The sequence below is a fragment of the Rhinolophus ferrumequinum genome, chromosome X, assembly GCF_004115265.2.
Source record: "Rhinolophus ferrumequinum isolate MPI-CBG mRhiFer1 chromosome X, mRhiFer1_v1.p, whole genome shotgun sequence".
NCBI lineage: Eukaryota > Metazoa > Chordata > Mammalia > Chiroptera > Rhinolophidae > Rhinolophus > Rhinolophus ferrumequinum.
This window is the reverse complement of record NC_046284.1, coordinates 52,123,923-52,142,474: the sequence shown is the minus strand read 5'-3', so window position 1 is coordinate 52,142,474 and position 18,552 is coordinate 52,123,923. Positions and strand designations below refer to the sequence as shown.

Genomic DNA, 18,552 nt, shown 5'->3' with positions numbered 1-18,552 from the left:
GTTTCCAGAGGGAAGGAGTGGGAGAGGTGGAGTCAAATGGGTGAAAGACATCAAATGTATAAATTCCAGTAATAAAATAAGTCCTGGAGATATAACATACAGCATGGTGACTACAGTTAATAATATTGTATTGTATATTTGAATGTTGCTAAGAGAGTAGATATTAAAATTTCACGTCACAAGAAAATAAATTTGTAACTATGTTGGTGATGTATGTTAACTAGACTTATTGTGGTAATCATTTTTAAATATATTTATATCAAATCATTATGTTATACACCTGATACTAAATAATGTTATATGTCATTTATATCTCCATAAAAAGACATAAAAAAGAATAAAAGCTATAAAGTAAAAAAAAAAAAAAAAAGGGTTGTTTGGTCTTTTGTTGCTTTTGAGTTATACTTCTTTATATATTCTTGATATTAACACCTTGCCATATATATGATTTGCAAGTATGTTCTTCTATTCTATGGGACTGCCTTTTCAGTTTCTTGAGAGGGTCTTTTGATGCACAGAGTTTTTAATTTTGATGAAATCTAATTATGTTTTTGGTATCATATCCAAGAAATCATTGCCAAACCCAATGCCATGAAGTTCTTCTCTATGTTTTCTAAGAGTTTCAAAGTTTTAGCTCTTAAGTTTGTCTTTGATTCATTTTGAGTTAATTTTTGTATATGGTGTAAGGTTAGGGTCCAAATTCATTCTTTTGCATGTGGATATCCAGTTTTCCCAACACCATTTCTCAAAAAAATATTTGTTCCCCATTGAATGGTCTTGATACTCTTGTCAAAAACCATTTAGCCATATATGCAAGGGTTTATTTCTGGGCTATCTATTCTATTTCACTGGTTTATTGTCTGTCTTTATGCCAGTACCATAATGTTTAGATTACCATGGTTGTAGCAAGCTTTGTGTGTCATTGTGATTTGTAAGAAATATATATTTGGTCATTCAGTTGACCAAAATATACTTCTGGTATACATTTTGCCTTTGTCCACAGTTCCTGGTTCACAGCTCCCAAAACCCATAAAATTTCCTGAGTGATGAGAGTAATGGGAGCTTCTTTTCTCATAGTATTTGGTTTCTTGTCTTCAGTTCCTGAAATTTACTTCAGTGCCATTAAGGTGAAATGGGTGTCTTGTTAATCATAACAAGCCCCTTTCCACCATAACTGGGTTTATGTTAATGAGGTGACTTTTGAAAAGCATCTAAAGATGGTAGTTTGTTGCCAGGGGAACCAACCTGGTGATTAGAGAGTTGTAACTTTTAGTCCAACCACCCCACCTCCACCTCCTGGGAAAGGAAAGGGACTGGAGGTTGAATAAACTGCCAATCATGAATGATTTAATCAATCATGCCTATATCATAAAGCCTCCATAAAAACCCAAAAGGACAAGTGTTGGGAGCTTCCACGTTCATGAACACATGGAGATTCTGGGAGAGTGGAGCACTGAGAGAAAACATGGAGGCTCTACACCCTTTACCCATACCTTGGTATATATCTTCCTGTATCTCTTCCACCTGGCTGTTCCTGAGTTACAGACTTTGATAATAAACCTGTAGTCTCATAAGTAAGATGTTTCTCTAAGCTCAGTGAGCTACTAGCAAATTAATCAGACCTAAGGAGGGGTCATTGGAACTTCACATCTATAGCCAGTCAGTCAGAAGCACAGATGTAACCTGGACTTGAGATTGGCATCTGATGATCTGGAGCAGTCTTGTAGACTGAGATCTTCAACTATGGGATCTGGTCCTGCCTCCAGGTAGGTAGTGTAAGAATTGAGTTTAATTGTAGGACACCTAGGTGGTGTCCAAGAATTGAATTTTAAGTTAGATTTTTCTATTTCTGCAAAATATATTTTGAGATTTTGATAGAAATTGCATTGGATCGTATAGATTGCTTTTGGTGGTATTGACATCTTAAATATTAAAGATTCCAATTAATGAATGCAAGATGTGTTTCTATACAGTTAGGTCTTTTAAAATTTACCTCAGCAATGTTTTGTAGATTTCAGTGTCTACAAAAGTCTTTCAAGTCTTTGGCCTACTTGGTTAAGTGTATACTTAATTATTTTATTCTTTTGATGCTATTGTAAGTGAAATGGCTTTCTTAATTTCTTTTTAGATCGTTCATTGTTATTGTATAGAAATGCAACCCATTTTTGCATGTTGATTTTGAATCCTGCAACTTTGCTGAACTTGCTTATTAGACCTAAGAAGATTTTTTTGTGGAAAAAAAAATGTTATGTCATCTGTGAGCACAGATAATCTTACTTCTTCCATTCCAATTTAGATGCCTTTTATTTCTTTTCCTTGCTTCATTGCTCTAGCTGAAACTTCCAATATGACATTGAACATATGGGGAATTTGGACATCCTTGTCTTGTTCTCTATCTTAAGGGAAAAGCTTTCAGTCTTTCACTATATTGCGTGTCTCTTGGTCTTGCCTGTGTGCTGCACAGGGAGTCCTTTGTGGAATTATAGTTGTTCAATTTGTTGTAAATTCCAGGGGAGATTTCAAGAGGCTCACCTCACGCCACCATTTCTAGGGCGTCATCGCATTCTTCCCTTTCTTATATGAGGAAACTGTCCTTGGCATTCTCAAATCTTGGCACTTTAGATTTTTAAACTAAATCATGATCTGAAACCACTCATTGTACCAGAATCAAAAAGACTCCACTAGCATTTCATCTTTGATCTGGAGGTTAGGATGGATGACATGAATGATAGGTCTTAAATATTTTTTCCTTGAACTTAGTATCTGACAGCCCTTTCCTTTTTATTTACCTATGTTTGATTAGATAAACATTCCTGTGGTTCTAATTTTAAAAGTTTAAAAGATCATCTCCTTCCCACTCTTTCTCCCAGTCACCTTACTTCCCTGGAATCAACTAATGTATCAGTTTTAGTATCCTTCCAGAGATTCTCACCTTTTCACACAAATGTTACCCTAGCATATTTATTGCTTTGTACCATTATTTTTTACTTAGAAATATGCTTTTGTGATTTTCCCATATCAGTTCATGAACATATTACTAATTTCTAAAAAAAAAAAAAAAAAAAAAAAGCAAAAATAAAAAATAAACCCCACCAGGTCTGTCTTGGGGAAATCAATGCATGATGGGGTCTTCTCCAAAGAATTACTGGGCAAACTTGGTAGGTGTGTATGGCAAGTGGCCTACAGCTAAGCTGCTCCTAATCCCTGCCATAGTTCCACACTGCCAAAAGTCGTGAGAGCTTGGATGGGACTGCAAGACAAGACTTGAAACTCAGAGCAGAGGAAGAGGAACCAGGATGGGGCCCTACCTGGTGCCTGACACTTGGCTGTGGGGTGACAGACAGCTAGGATTGTATGACCCGTGGTGAGAGTCCTGAGAGAAAAGGTCCTCTTTCTTGGGCAACTGTGGGGACCGCAAAATGGCAACAACGTGTGTTAGCATTTCGAATGAGAAAAAAGCAGTGTGGCAGCAAGAATGAATCTGGGCGCAGAGCAGTGGATTCTCTCCCAGGGTTAGAGGTCTAGGTCTGCCTTTAGAAGAGGGGCAGTGGTGAGGCCTCCATGGCAGCCCTCTCCCCACTTTTTCTCCTCCCTGGCCCCCTGAACAATGAAAGAACTGGAGCTGGGGGGCACCTCAGGGTTGGTCTGGCCTTAAATGGCCTCTTCCCTGCTAGGCAGCATTCTCCCAGCCCCTCTCCCATCAAGATCCATGGAGGTGGGCAGAACCCAGCACTCTGAGGGTTCTCACACACCTAAGGGCGGTTTGTATCCACTCGCTGCTGCTTCTAGCATGGCTGCTCCCCACCTGCAGGTCATGCATCCACCACCCCCGCCTGCTAGTCCCATAGATTGTAGGGCCGGAAACATTGTGTGTGTGTGTGTGTGTGTGTGTGTGTGTGTGTGTGTGTGTGTGGTCGCCCGGCAGGAGGCTGCGGAGGTCTACAAAGGCGGGCTGGAGTTAACCTGCCCCTCCGGCTGGGCTCCTGCCGGCCCTACACCCTCCAGGTCGGAATTGCAAGTCGCCAGGAGGGGAGGGGGCGTCAAGCCCATTCCTGCGATTTCCCTCTGCCCCGCTTTCCCGACACCCTCGCGACCAGCGGGTAGTGCATAATCGTGCGCAGCCCCTGCCGGGTTTGGTGCAGCGGCGCGGGGGAGCGGGACCCTCTTTGAAATTTATTGCGCAAAGTAAGACCGTGGCAATCGGAGTGAGGAAGTCAGAGAGGAGGGGAGGCCGACCACCCGGGCCCTGAGCCTGGAAAGGCAAGTGGGGGTGCCTGGGGGACGGGGGGGTGTGGCCCCCCACTCTCAGTCAGCTTACAACCCTCGCCAAGCCCCTGGCAGCCTGGCGAGGAGGCGGAGGCGGAGATCCAGTCGGAGCCGGTCCAAGAGAGAGGTATGTTGCGCCGGGTGATCCCTGAGAGGAGACTAGCGAGGACGGGAGGGACTCTTGCGCGGAGGCTGTGGTGGCGACGGGCGTGGGCCGTGTTCAGGGCCCAGGTGTTGCCTGAGAGGCTCCCTGGGCTCCTGGGGAAGCGATCCACGCCCGCCTCTCCCCAACCAGCTTTCGCGAAGATGGCTGTGAGGCTGGTGCGGGAAAAATGACGGAGCCCGGACCTGAGCTGGGGGGCGCAGGGGCGGAGACGGTTTCTCCGGGCCCTGATTCTGGAAAGAGCCTGCTGGGCCCTGTGTCCTGGGGGCTGTCCCTTCCCACAGTCGCTTCGTTGATGCTAAAATCTCTCCTGTGTGCGCGGTAGGTTGGCGATTTCAGGCAGCGGGGTGCATCTGCCAAGGAGCAGCTTGACAAAAAGTTGGAGCGGGAAAATAGCCTGGATTTCTGCAGGTGTGTGGGGGTGGGGAGTGGGCAGCTGCCATTGACTGGAGACCCGAATTGGGGGATGACTGAGACCGTAGCAGGCCAAGCATCCAGGAATAAATCCTAAAATTTCCCTCTGTACTTGTATGCATTTTCCTCACATTCCTTGCTAACGTCCCCCAATTTGGAGTCATAAAAAGATGGGTTTTGGATGGGGAGGTGAGAAGGTTGTCATAATTTAAAGTTCCACGGTATAAACTGTTTTCTAGAATATGCTGGGTGCTTTCCCCAATTTATGTTGTGCAGCACCTTCTGAATTGGGGTAAGGAGCAATCTAAAGAGTGTTTTGTGAAGAGGAGGAGTTGATATCCAGAAACCTAAACAAAGAGCCTAAATGTTAAGAGACAGATAGTATGGATCCTTGTATTCTTGGTTTTAGTCTGTCTACCAAGTGCTTAGTTGTTACCATGGTCTTCTGACTGTCTTCTTTTTGTCTGTTTGTCCCTAGGCTTACTTTAAGGCTGGTCACTTCTGCAAAGAAGGAAAGTTGGAAGAGACTGGCTCAATTCTCTGGAGGTTGGTGTGAAAGGAGAAATGCAGGGGATAGCAACAGAGTAAGATCATGGCAGGTCTTTGATCCACCTCTCTTGCTCTCTACCAGATTTGCACACTGCCACAATATTCCTTGTCCATTTCCTGCAGGAGATATTACAAATATTGGGGTAGATGTGGATTGGGCTGTGAATAGGAGGAGAAGACCTGAGATCAGGGACCAGGATACAGGAAACATTAGACAAATTGGCCTCTTAAATAGAAAGAGAGATATTTGCATCAGGGGTCAGGGTGTCTGCCTGTCAACCAAGCACTCAAACTCCATTTTCTCCTGTACGTTTGCTTGTCCATGGAACAGCCTGCTGTCTGCTCTAGGACGTAATTGGTACCCCTGGAACAAAGCACGGAGTGGGAAATTGCACCACATTAGAGAAGGTTGGTATATGATGGGTAAAACTTTGGGTCGGATAGTGGAGACCAATGCAGTCACAACAGTGATTAGGGTCTAGTCTCAGGACTCCTCAACCTCTCTTATTGCCAACATACTTTCCCACAAATCTCACACCTGTTTGGTGGCAGGCCAAATGGTGTGGCAGTTGTGGGCAAAATGAGTGTGACGGAGGGACTTTCTAATGGCCCAACAGCTCCACCAGGAATTCAAGGTCCAGTCTCTGTGTGAGTCTCTACATGGAGTGACACAGTTCCAAGAGGCTCAAGGCCCCATGTCCTTCTCTCTCCCTAGATCCACCTCCAGTGGCATCTCTGGTGGTGCTGGAATTGCTGCTGACCACCACCCTCAACAGGTCTGCACCCACTTGGGAACCATCCATCCTCCCCCTGCTTGGTTGTGCCTCTTTGGCACTCTGTCTGTGATATTGGCTGAGGCTGGTCTTGGGAAGGAGGCTGGTTGGCTGCTGGACTGGTGATTGACTCTCTTCCAATTGTATCGCTTGAATCACTGGAAGATCAGTGTGAAGATACAGAATTGTGGTAGAGGCGGGGACTGTGTTACTGGTATTTAACTGCCTCTTCTCTGTAACTGGTATTATGACTGGGGCTGAGATTGAGCCTGGTGCCCAGACCAAGGCTGAAAAGAAGGCTAGAGAAGAGGTTGCAGGTGGGGCTGAGAGAGAGAATGAAGTCCCGATGGTGGTCAGACCCAAGGTTAGGACCCAGGCTCAGGTAATGCCTGGGGCATGGCCTGAAACTGCATCCAAGGCTATGAATGGCGCAAGACCCAAAACTGAGTCCAAGGCCATGAATGGGGCAAGGCCCAAAACTGAGTCTAAGGCTATGAATGGGGCAAGGCCCAAAACTGATTCCCATGCAATGCCTGAAGTGAGGCCCAATTTTGAAGCCATGGCAGTAGGTGGCACATGGCCCAAAACTGAGGCCATAGCAATAGGTAGAGCACATGCTAAGACGGAGGCCAAGGCAATTCCTTGGGCAAGGTTCACAGATGAAGCCCATGCGTGGTCCCAGACAGAGTTTGATGCTAAGGGAATGTTCAAGACAGAGGGAGTGTCTCAGAGTAATGCCATAGCCTGGCCACTGGTCAGTACTGAGTCTGGGTCAGTTGCTAAAACTAAGACCTTGTCTATGGATAGGGAACTTGTCAGTGTGGACACCAAATCCTTTCCTGGCACCAAGTTCAAGTCTATATCAGGACTTCAGCCTTTGTTTAAGTCAGATGAAGAGACCAATACAGGGTCTTGGGGTTGGCCCAGGCCTACAGCCAAACAAGAGGCCTCCCATAATTGTGATTTCAGATGGGTGGGTGGGTCCTCTCTCAGTTCCTCATTTTGGAGTGGAGAAGAGGTCAGTACAAGGTTTCATCGTAGGGATAAGGTAAAGGCTGGGACCAGGTCCAAGCAAATGGCTGAAGGAGAGGCCATGACAAGGACCAAGAGCAATCAGGAACTCTATGTTGTGTCCAGTTCTGGTTCTGAGGATGAATCTATTAAGATATCCTGGTTCTGGGACAGAGAACAGACCAATATCAGGTCCAGGCCCAGTGAAGAGACCAATAGAAGGTCCAGGTTTAGGTCCAAGAAAGAAGTCTCTGAGCTCTGCCCTAGATATAAATGTGAGGACAAAGTGAAGTCCTGGTCTGTGGCTGGAGAGGAGGCCAAATCCAGGTCCAATCCCAGAGCCAGGAAGGGGGTCAATGTTAGGGCCAGGCACAGGGCCAAGCAACAAGCTTCCATTGATTTCTTATCTGGGTCTATAGATGAAGTAAAAGAGTCCTGGTTCTGGCCTGGAGGAAAGGCTAGTAATTTACTTAGTCCCAGCTTCAAGAAAGAAGCCAGAGCCAGAGCAATGGCAAAGGAAGAGGCCAATGCAAAGGCCAAGCAAGAAGCCAGATCGAAGGAGGAATTCCTCAATGGGACCTCGTTTGGGGTTTCAGAAAAGTCTAGCATAGTGGGTGGGGCCAGTGTCAAGTCCAGTTCTCAAGTGGAGGATGAGTCCATTGTTGGCAGTTGGTTCTGGACTCAAGAAGAAGCCAATATGGGGACTGAGGCCAGCAGTAAATCCAGACCAAGGACTGAGGTGGAGCCTATTGGTAATTCCATGCTTGAGAATGGGGAAAAGACCAATATGAAAACTGGGGCTGAGGCCACTTCCAAATCTATGCTAGCAGATGATAAAGAAAAAGTCACTGCCAGTTCCTGCTTCTGGGCTGGAGAAGAAACCAACCCAGAGGCTGAGGAAGACATCATTTTGGGATCTTGGTTTTGGGTTGATGATAAGCCCAGTGTGGAAGCTGGTGTTGGAGCCACCTGTGAGTCCAGGCCAAAGTCTGAGGAAGAAGAGGTCATTAGTCCCTGGTTCTGGGCTAGAGAAGAAGTCGATACAGAGGATGAGTTTGGAGAAAATGCCAGGCCAGGAGCTGAAGGAAAGACAATATTTGGGTCCTGGTTTTGCACTGGGAACCAGGCCCAGATGGATTCTGGGGCTAAAGTCAATCATGGCACCGTGCCAGGGGCTGAGGAAGAGGAGCCTATTATTGGGTCATGGTTCTGGGCTGGAGTAGAAGCTTGTGTGCGGGCTGAAGTCAGCAACAAGTCTAGCCTGGAGGACAAGGAAGAGGGTATTATACCATCATGTTTGGGGACCACAGAAGCGATCAGTATGAAATATCGGACTGGTGCCAGATGCAAATTTATGACAGGGGCTGAAGAGATCAATAATGAGTGTTGCTTCTGGGCAGAAGAAAATCCCTGTGTCTATCCTAACAATGGAGGCAGCTGGATGTCTAGGCCAGAGGAGGAACAGGATGCTGTTGGTTCATGGTTCTGGTCCAGAAAATATTCTAGGCCAGAGACCACTAAAAGGCCTTGGTTATGGGCTGCAGAAGAGGGCAACATAGCTGATGTGACTGGAGAAGAGGCCAACCCACTGAGCAAGGAGGAGACCATGATCATGTCCTGGTTCTGGAAAGGGGATGAAGCCATTATAGAGGCTACAGACAGAGAAGAATCCAGGCCACACAGTGAGGAGGAAGATATTATTGGTTCTTGGTTCTGGGGTGGGGAAGAGGACAAGCTTGAGACAGCAGCTGAGGCTAGAGAAGAGGACAGGGTGGCAGCTGAGGAGGAATCTATTGTTGGGTCTTGGTTCTGGGCTAGGGAAGAGGCCATTAGGAAGGAGACTGTTTTTTGCAGCAAATCAGGTCCAGAAGCTGAAGAGGAGGAAGTCATTGTTGGGTCCTGGTTCTGGGCTGAAGAAGATGCCGGTCTGGAGGCTGGAGCTCGTTTTGAGACCAAGCTTTGGACTGAGGAGGAGGAAATCATGATTGGATCCTGGTTCTGGGCTGGAGAAGACAGTACAGAGGCTGGACTTCAGGTAATAGAAGAGAGCAGATCAAGGACTGAAGAGGAAACCATTTTTGGATCCTGGTTCTGGGCTGCAAAGGAAGTCAGTGTAGAAACAGAGACATGCCATGCATCTAAGCCAGAGGGTGATGAAGACATGATTGTTGAATCCTGGTTGTGGTCTGGAGACAAGGCCATTCATGAGACTGGAAGAGTGGCCACATGTGAATCCAGGGCAGAAAATGAGGAAGGAACAGCTGTTGGGTCCTGGTTTCGAGCTCAAGGTGAAGCCAATAACAGGACTGGCAATAGAACCAACTGTGAGTCCAGGACAGTAGCTGAGGAGGATGAGGCCATAGTGGGGTCCTGGTTCTGGGCAGGAGATGAGGCCCATTTTGAATCAAATCCTCGCCCTGTGTTCAGGGCCATTTGCAGGTCCAGGTGTTCAACTGAGCAGGAACCTGATACTTCATGCAGGCCCCAGAACTGGAAGGAGGTCACTGTTGAGTTCAAACCTGGTCCATGGGGTAGGGTTGGCTTCCCATCCCCAAGCTCCTTTGAGTTAACAAAAGAAGCAGCATTTCTATTCTTTGAAATGTTCAGAGTAAAGCCCAAGCACGTGGAACTGAGCCTAGAAGGGGAAGAGCAGGAATCTCTGCTTCAGCCTGATCAGCCTGATCCTGAATTCCCATTTCAGTATGAACCATCCTACAGGTCAGTCAGGGAAATTCGGGAGTACCTTAGGACCAGGGAGAGTGCAGAGCCTGAGAGTTGGTCCTGCAGCTGCATCCAATGTGAACTTAAAATTGGTTCTGGAGAGTCTGAAGAACTCCTTCTGTTAATGGACAAAATCCAAGATCCTTTTATTCAGGAAATATCTAAAATCGCAATGGGTATGAGAAGTGCTTCTCAATTTACCCGAGATTTCATTCGGGATTCGGGTGTCATCTCACTTATTGAAAACTTGCTCAATTATTCCTCCTCCCGAGTTAGGACACAGTTTTTGGAAAATATGATTCGCATGGCTCCACCATGTCCAAATCTAAACATGATTCAGACATATGTATGTCAAGTGTGTGAGGAAACCCTTGCACAAACCGTGGATTCCCCCGAGCAGCTGCTTGGATTAAAGTTGCTTAGATCCCTCACTACAACTACTGACTATCACACACTGGTTGCCAAGTATATATCCGGGTTTCTCACCCTATTAGCCATGGGCAATACCAAAACAAGGTTTCGTGTTCTGAAAATGCTACTAAATTTGTCTGAAAATCCTATGATGACAAAAGAACTACTCAGTGCTGAAGCAGTGTCAGAATTTATGGGCCTTTTTAAAAGAAAAGAGTCAAATGACAATTTTCAAGTTGTTCTAGCAGTGTTTGAGAATATTGGTAACAATATCAAAAAAGAGGCCTGGTTCACTGATGATGATTTCAGTCTTGAGCCACTTATTTCTGCATTCCATGAAGTTGAGGAATTGGCTAAGGAATTGCAAGGCAAAATAGATGATCAAAACGACCATGAGGCAGACTAAGAAAATTAGTAGGATTAATTACTTGCCTCTGATTGTCCTTATATTCCTGAGTTACAACCCTTGAATGATGCTGTGGATTTCACAGTTGGTTCTTTTATAATGTACATTTTTAATGCTCATTCTAACTTTGCCCAACTCTGTATGATCTGGATCATTTTTCTGACACCAAATGAGAATTCGAACTGAAAACACATTTGTTGATATTTGTATTTTGACCAAATTGTGATTTGTTTTTTAAAGCTTATGGTGAACTGAGCCCTCATAAGTAAGTTACCCTTCTAATTGTTGTTTTAGTATATCGAATGTCTATTTGAGTCTTGTTTGTGTTTTCAATAAAGTTCTGTGTTAAAGTTGGCAAAAATCACCGTTCTCCAGAAGTTAAAATCTAGATGCAAAAGTCACATATGAACACACAGATAATTAATACATGAATAATATACTCCTTCAAAAAGCTTATTCTCATAGCTTTAAACACAAAGGTTACCATGGGCTGCTACTCAGGGCATGTTCAGAGAAAAAGGACCCAATTAAGTTGGGGTCTGAAATGTAGGAAAGCAGTTGGGTGGTATGGAGAAAAGTATGGAGTTGGATAAAGTGTTCCTATGGGAGGTATCTCATCTGCGTGGAGTGGCTGGGTGGAGTGGCACAAGGGATATAGAGGATGAGGTAAGTTTTGAATAGCTAAAATTTTACATTTTGCTGCTCCAAGTATGGGTATTTCTTTGATGCTGCCCAAAAGTTACAAGAATAAGACAGGAAAGCACACAAATTTAACTGAGGAAGACCATTTCTTTATGGTGGTACCCATGGAAAGTGTTGAGGTAATACCATACAGCCCCTAAAAGTCATGATGTGTAAGATTTTTAATTGACTAAGAAAAGCTCTGATGTCTTCTATAGTTGGTGAAATAGAAAGACTGGTATACATGGAAAGCATGATCCCATTATAAAAATAAATGTGCATAAATGGACTGAATTTGTGCAAATTTATATTTATGGAAAATTCTGCAACAATATAAAACATGTCAAAAGAATGAAGAAGTGTGAGAGACTACAACTTCGAAGGACTGGCTTCCTAAATAAAATACATAATTTTTTAAAGGGAATAAACTAAAATTTCCAAAATTTCTGAATTTATGCTACACATTTTACACATTTACAAAAGGAGTAATGTATCTTCAGACAGGAAGAAAAGTCAGGGATAAAGTTGGTTTTGGGAGGGTGGGAGTCCAGGCTAAGGGGAAATACAGTTTTGTGTTTCGGAGAAGAACCAAACATGATAACCCTGTTATTTTTGGTTTGTCTCAGGATGCAGAGTGCTTTTTCTCCTACCCAATTCTCATATCGGTTAATAGCAGTAGGGCAAAGTGTCAGTTTTGCTGTTAATTTTGAAAAGCTAAAATCATGACTCAAATGAATATGCAAAAGATTTTTCAACACAATGAAAAACCACTAAGATTATGAAAGAGGTTGAAGGAGATGTGTGCATACAATATACTCAATATAATCATAATAAGAACAATGTTAAATGTCGTACATATATAGAAGATTAACAAATGTTAGGAAAACATTGCTGGGTTAAATACAAAACTGGTTAATATCTTCAGGGCAATCAATTGTAACCACTGATGTTATGTGTTCTACTGGACATAAGTCATTTCCAGTATCTATTGGACAAAATATCTATACAAGTGAACACCAGCTTCCCAGGATAGAAAATGTGCTGGATCAGTAGAAAGTGAAGCCGAGCACTACACTGAAATAATACCCAGTAACCTGTGCTGTGTTTACCCAAGTTTTGTGTAACTTTTCTGGCAGTGCAGCATGCTTTTTTTCTCCCTTTCTAGTATGCGAGATTTGTGGAAATAGGTCAAAGGAGCAGTTTTGCCTCCCTTCACAAACCACAAGTGTTAACAGGGATCATCCCGGTGCTGGAAATTGGCGTTTCAGCGTTTATTTTGCCCATCAGGGTTTTTGAGGACAGATCGATCCTGGGTGTGTTTTAACATGTCGCCCCGAGTTTTAGACAGAACATTCAAAGTCAGTTCGTCTCCAAACCCCTCATCGAATGTTCCCCCGCCATCGCTGGGCTCCTACAGGGCAAAGGCCAGGCCTCGGGCTGGAAGCGCGGGCTCCCTACCCCGCCTTCCTTCAGCTCCCGGTCTTCGCCACGGTCAGGAGCTGCAGGTTCTGCTAGCAGGCAGCTCAACCTCACAAGCAGAAGTTTCTGTCCCGGGTGCTGCAGGGCTGTGGCAGCCAGGCTGCCCGCGAGGTCACGTGGGCCGACGGTGGGTCACGTGACCACGCCCTCCGTTGGGCGGGCCTCGAGGTGCGTCCCACGCAAAAGAGACGGGAAGGACGTACGCGTGACGACTGGCCCACTGCGGCGGGAGGAGTGGTAGGGTGCTCGGTAGGGTGTGCAGGTGTGAGGTAGCTAGGTAGGGTGCATGTGTGTGTGTGTGTGGGGGGGGGGGGTGTTTCGCCACGCCGCACTAGCCTGGAAACTACTCTCTCGTGCGGCCCGAGCTGCAGCATTTGTTGGTAGAGGAAACAATCCCGCGGCCGGTCGCCAGCGTCTTAGCAGGGTCTGCCTGTTGTCCCGGAGCTCAAGAGGCAGGAAGTCATCCTGAGGGAGGCACACCCGGAGAGAAGCGGCGATCGCTCGCTGGCGGACCAGGTGGGTGCGAGGCCCCGAAATGGCATCCGCGGGACGTGGTGGCTGAGACTAGATCCGGGTGCAGTAAGTGGCTCGGCCCCTCCCGCCCCCTCCTGCCTTCTGAACGCCCCCCACCCGCCCCCGCTCCCCGCTCCCCGCTCCCGGCACAGCGGTCTTTCAGTCTGCGTTTCTAGGTGTGGGTGGGGGAGGTGGACGACACATGGAGGGAGTTGGCTTCAGGGAAGCCCAGAGAGAGGAAGCGGTGAAGTGACCTTCGTGGACGCCCAATTCGTGTAAACCAGTGATGCCACTGGCTCTGGAAAAGCAGGTGTGAGGATGGGACCTTGCGCAACACCCCTGTCCTCCCATCTGTTCGCCACTCACTCTCTACGCGGTCTGTCTGTTCCTGACGATGGGGATGGCTGAGACCGGCTCAGAATTGGGGGAGAAGGGAGGTTTATGTCTGCCTTTTGCTCCGAGGCTCCAGCTGCGAGAGAGGAATGAACCCCAATCTGGGCAGCTCTAGGGAAGAGGGAGGCGGACAGACTCAGGAGGAGGGAACCTAGATGCGGTGGGCCCTTCACGGAGGATTTTTCTTTGGGATACTGCCAGGCTTCTCAACCCCCAAGAGATCTCATTCCAGACATCAGCAGCCTGGGGGTCTGGCCTGGATGTGAGTTTCTGAAAGGGCCCAGTCCCATTGTGGCGTCACCAGCTCCCTCCCATCTAGGGTCACTGCTTCATCTACTCCATCTGAGAGACTCTTTTTCTATTCAGTCTTTGGACTCAGAGGAGGGCCTTTCTAGAACCACATACAGAAACTGCCCTATGAGTGGTCTCACAAGTTCCCCTGTGTGGACCCTTTGCTCTTTTCCTTGGTTTTATATTCTAGCCAATGCTTTATTTAGACTTGGTGATTTGCAGCTGTCCTTAGTGGCACTCTTTTATTTGTGCTGGTCCCTTTTGATTAGAGTTTAGCTCTATGAGACAGCCACAGGACACCAAAGTCCTCTTAGGAGAATATAGTTAGGAAAAATAAATTTTACTAATCCCTCTATTTGCACACTTTACAGATTTGGAGGCAGTTAGAGCTCTTTCTCACTTTTTACAGCTGCATAATACTCCACTACGTCACTACTATAATTTGTTAAATCAATGTCCTATATGGGCTTCCGATGTGCTGTTACAGGTAGGCTGCAAGGAAAACCGTGTGCAAATGTATTGTATGGTTGGATGTATATATTCAGGGTAGATTTCCTAGAAATGGGGATGGTGGGTCAAATGATAAGTGCATGTGTAGTTTTATTAGGTATTCTAAAATATCCCTCCAAAGGTGTATTACAAACTTTCAATCCCACCAGCAATGTATGCGAGTGTCTGTTTCCCCACGGCCTTGCCAATCACATTCTTATTATCTTTTTGATATTTGTAGAATATCTAGTGATGTCATCTTTCTCATTCCTGATAGTAGTAATTGTCTTCTCTTTTGCTTTTCTTTATCATTTTGGCTATAGGCTTATCAGTTTTATTGACCTCGACAAACTAGCTTTTAGTTTTATTGATTTTCTTTATTGTTTTTCTGTTTTCTATTTCATTGATTTTGCTCTTATATTATTATTTCCTTTCTTTTGTTTACTTTGTGTTTGTTACTCTTATATTTCTAGCAACGAGGTGTGATCAAAACATACGGTGAATGTTTAAATTTTAAAAAAAATTATTACAGTAAAAGACACATTGCCATGAATCCTCCTCAAAATACGCACCCCCACTTCAAACACACGTATCCCATCATTCTTGCCACTTTCTGCAGCAGTTCTGGAAGTCTTCTTTTGGGAGTGTCTTTAGTTGCATTGTCATGGCTGCCTCGCTGTCCTGAATCATTTCGACTTTGGGGAAAAGCCAGAGGTTACACAGTACCAGATCCAGTGAATGAGGTGGATGAGGACATACTATAATGTTTTTTATTTGACAGAAACTACCTTATACCAGAAGCAATGTGAGACATGGAGCATTATCACGATGGAAGATGATTTACTGCACCCTTTAAAACACACCGTCTTTCAACCGTAGCTCACACCCAACTGCCTGCGCTGAACAAGTTGAAATTTGTCACACACTGTTACTAAGGTTTGACACGCCACTTCCCGTTTTGAAGATCCTTGCCTTTCCGTTGGATGGCACTCGGCAGCAGCTTTCACCATAGTTTTTGATCACCACAGGAAAGGCTCCGTGGCACATATCACTTCTGGTACAGAAATTTCTGTCAAATAAAACCATTACGGTGTGGCCTCATCTACCTTATTTACTGGATCTGGCACCGTGCAACTTCTGGCTCTTCCCCAAAGTCAAAATGACCACGAAAGGTAAACGTTTTCAATCAATTCAGGACATCAAGGTGGCCACGACAGTGCCACTAAAGACACTCACAAAAGAGGACTTCCAGAACTGCTTCATAAACTGACAAGAATGATGGGATAAGTGTGTTAGAAGCGAGGGGGAGTATTTTGAAGGGGATTAATGGCAATGTTTCTTTTACTGTAATAATTTTTTTTTTTAATTTAAACATTCACCGTAGTTTTCAATCACACCTTGTACTTAAAATAGAAGTTGAAGTCATTGATTTGAGACTTTTCCCCCCAAATATAACTGTTTTAGTACTGTACATTTCCCTCTAATACTGCTTAAGCTGCATCCCACAAATTTTGATGTGTTGTGTTTTCATTTTACTTCAATTAAAATTACATACTAATTTCTCTTTTGGTTTCTTCTTTGATCCAAGAGTTATTTAGAAGTGTGCTATGTAGTTCCCAAGTATTTTGGAGCTTTTCCAGATATGTTTAAGTTATGGATTTCTATAATGCTGATCACAGTTCCATTGTGGTTAGGGAACATACTTTATATAATTTGAATCCTTTTAATTTATTCAGACTTGCTTTGTGGCCCAGGATATGGTCTATCTTGGTAAATATTCCAATTGCACTTGAAGAGAATGTGTATCCTTCTGTGGTGTGAATTGTTCTATAAATGTCAGTTAGGTCTAGTTGGTTTATGATGTTTAGGTCTTCTATTGTATGTCTTTACTTATTTTGTCTCTACTTGCTATTGAGAGAGAGGTACTGAAATCTCTAATTACAATTATGAGTATGCCTATCTCTTGACATTCTATCACAGTATTTTTGTTATTGTTTTTAATATACTGCTAGATTTAACTTGCCAGTTTTTTTCATTCTTCTTCACGAGTGAGATTGGCCTATAATTTTATTTTTTTATGGTCTAGTTTTCTCATTATAGTTTCAAGATTTTATTAACCTCATTAAATAAGTTAAGATAGCATTTGTTCTTTGTCTAGTCTCAGGAAGAGTTTGTATAACGTAGAGGACGACTGTACCTTAAAGATAATTTAGAACTAATCTTTAAAACCTTTTTACCTAATGCCTTTTAGGGCAGCGCATACACATTATATAACTTTGACAGATAAAAAGAGGCTTTTCTTTTTTTTTTCTTTTTAATTTATTGGGGCGACAATTGTTAGTAAAATTACATAGATTTCAGATGTACAATTCTGTATTACATCATCTATAAATCCCATTGTGTGTTCACCACCCAGAGTCAGTTCTCCTTCCATCACCATATATTTGATCCCCTTACCCTCATCTACCACCCCACTACCCCTTACCCACTGGTAACCACTAAACCACAATCTGTGTCTATGAGTGTTTGTTTCTCATTTGTTTGTGTTGTTCTTTTGTTGTTTTTGGTTTACATACCACATATCAGTGAAATCATATGGTTCTCTGATTTTTCTGTCTGACTTATTTCCCTTAGCAATATATTCTCAAGATCCATCCATGTTGTCACAAATGGTCCTATTTTATCTTTTCTTACCGCTGAATAGTATTCCATTGTGTATATATACCACTACTTCTTTATCCATTCATCTATCGAAGGACATTTTGGTTGTTTCCATGTCTTGGCCACCGTAAATCTCCAATGAACATTGGAGCACACGTGTCTTTATGGATAAATGTTTACAGATTTTTTGGATAGACACCCAGGAGAGGGATTGCTGGGTTATATGGTAATTCTATTCATAACTTATTGAGGAACCTCCACACTGCCTTCCATAGCGGCTGCACCAGTCTGCATTCCCACCAACAGTGTATGAGGGTTCCTTTTTCTCCACAGCCTCCCCAACACTTGTTACTATTTGTCTTGTTGATGACAGCCATTCTGACTGGGGTGAGGTGATATCTCACTGTGTTTTTTTGTCGGAACCTGCCGACGAGACGAATGGTCCTGAAGTGGGGAGCGAGGATTGAGAAAAAAGAAGACAAGAGACAAAGATGGGATCGGGAGGGCAAGCAGTTCTCATTAGACTGCTGCACCTGCTTTATTTTACAGCTCTCTTTTATGTGCACAAAGACAGGAAGGTTACATCAGAAGACTGAGATAGTAAATATAAAGTAATCTTGTTGTATTTTAATGTTAGGCCCTGACTTTTCTCCAACCTTTAGATAAATCCCTGTTCCCAGAACAGATGATTTCTACTTGTTTCCTTTGTTTAGATAAGTTCCCCTTGGGAGTTCTCTATTCGTACCTCTTGATTAGACAAGTCCCCCTTTGGCTTATTCTGTTTATTTAAACTCTTTATGTATCAGCTCTGCATCAGCTCCGCTCAGTTTTTATTTGCATTTCTCTGATTATTAGTGATGTTGAGCATTTTTTCATATGTCTATTTGCCATTTGTGTGTTCTCTTTGGAGAAATGTCTCTTCAGGTCGTCTGCCCATTTTCCAATTGGGTTGTTTGTTTTTTTGTTGTTCAGTTTCATGAGTTCCTTGTATATTTTGGATATTAGCCCCTTATCGGGGGCACTGTTTGCAAAAATCTTCTCCCATTCAGTTGGTTGCCTCTTTATTTTGTCGATGGTTTCTTTTGCTGTACAGAAGCTTTTAAGTTTCATATAGTCCCATTCGTTTATGTTAGCTTTTACTTCCATTGCCTTTGGACTCAAATTCATAAAATGCTCTTTGAACCCAAGGTCCATAATTTTAGTACCTATGTTTTCTTCTATGCAGTTTATTCTGTCAGGTCTTATGCTTAAGTCTTTGATCCATTTTGAATTAATTTTGGTACATGGTGACAGATAGCAGTCCAGTTTCATTCTTTTGCACGTGGCTTTCC

The 18,552-nt window shown here is 44.0% G+C and overlaps 1 protein-coding gene across 4 annotated transcripts in view; it reads left to right on the top strand.

Moving 5' to 3' along the window:
* GPRASP1 (G protein-coupled receptor associated sorting protein 1) overlaps positions 1–11,074 on the top strand; it is a 42,216-nt gene extending 31,142 nt beyond the window's left edge. The window contains exons 2-4 of one of the 4 annotated variants that reach the window (XM_033103575.1): positions 5,322–5,389; positions 5,724–5,800; positions 6,108–11,074. In XM_033103575.1, the coding sequence (XP_032959466.1) occupies positions 6,413–10,714 (4,302 nt within the window). In that variant the 5' untranslated portion in view covers positions 5,322–5,389; positions 5,724–5,800; positions 6,108–6,412 and the 3' untranslated portion in view covers positions 10,715–11,074. Of the gene's footprint in view, positions 1–4,472; positions 4,841–5,321; positions 5,390–5,723; positions 5,801–6,107 lie in introns of those variants that run through there. The other 3 variants (XM_033103585.1, XM_033103593.1, XM_033103564.1) reach the window with 3 other exon arrangements.
* Positions 11,075–18,552: the final 7,478 nt, after the last annotated feature.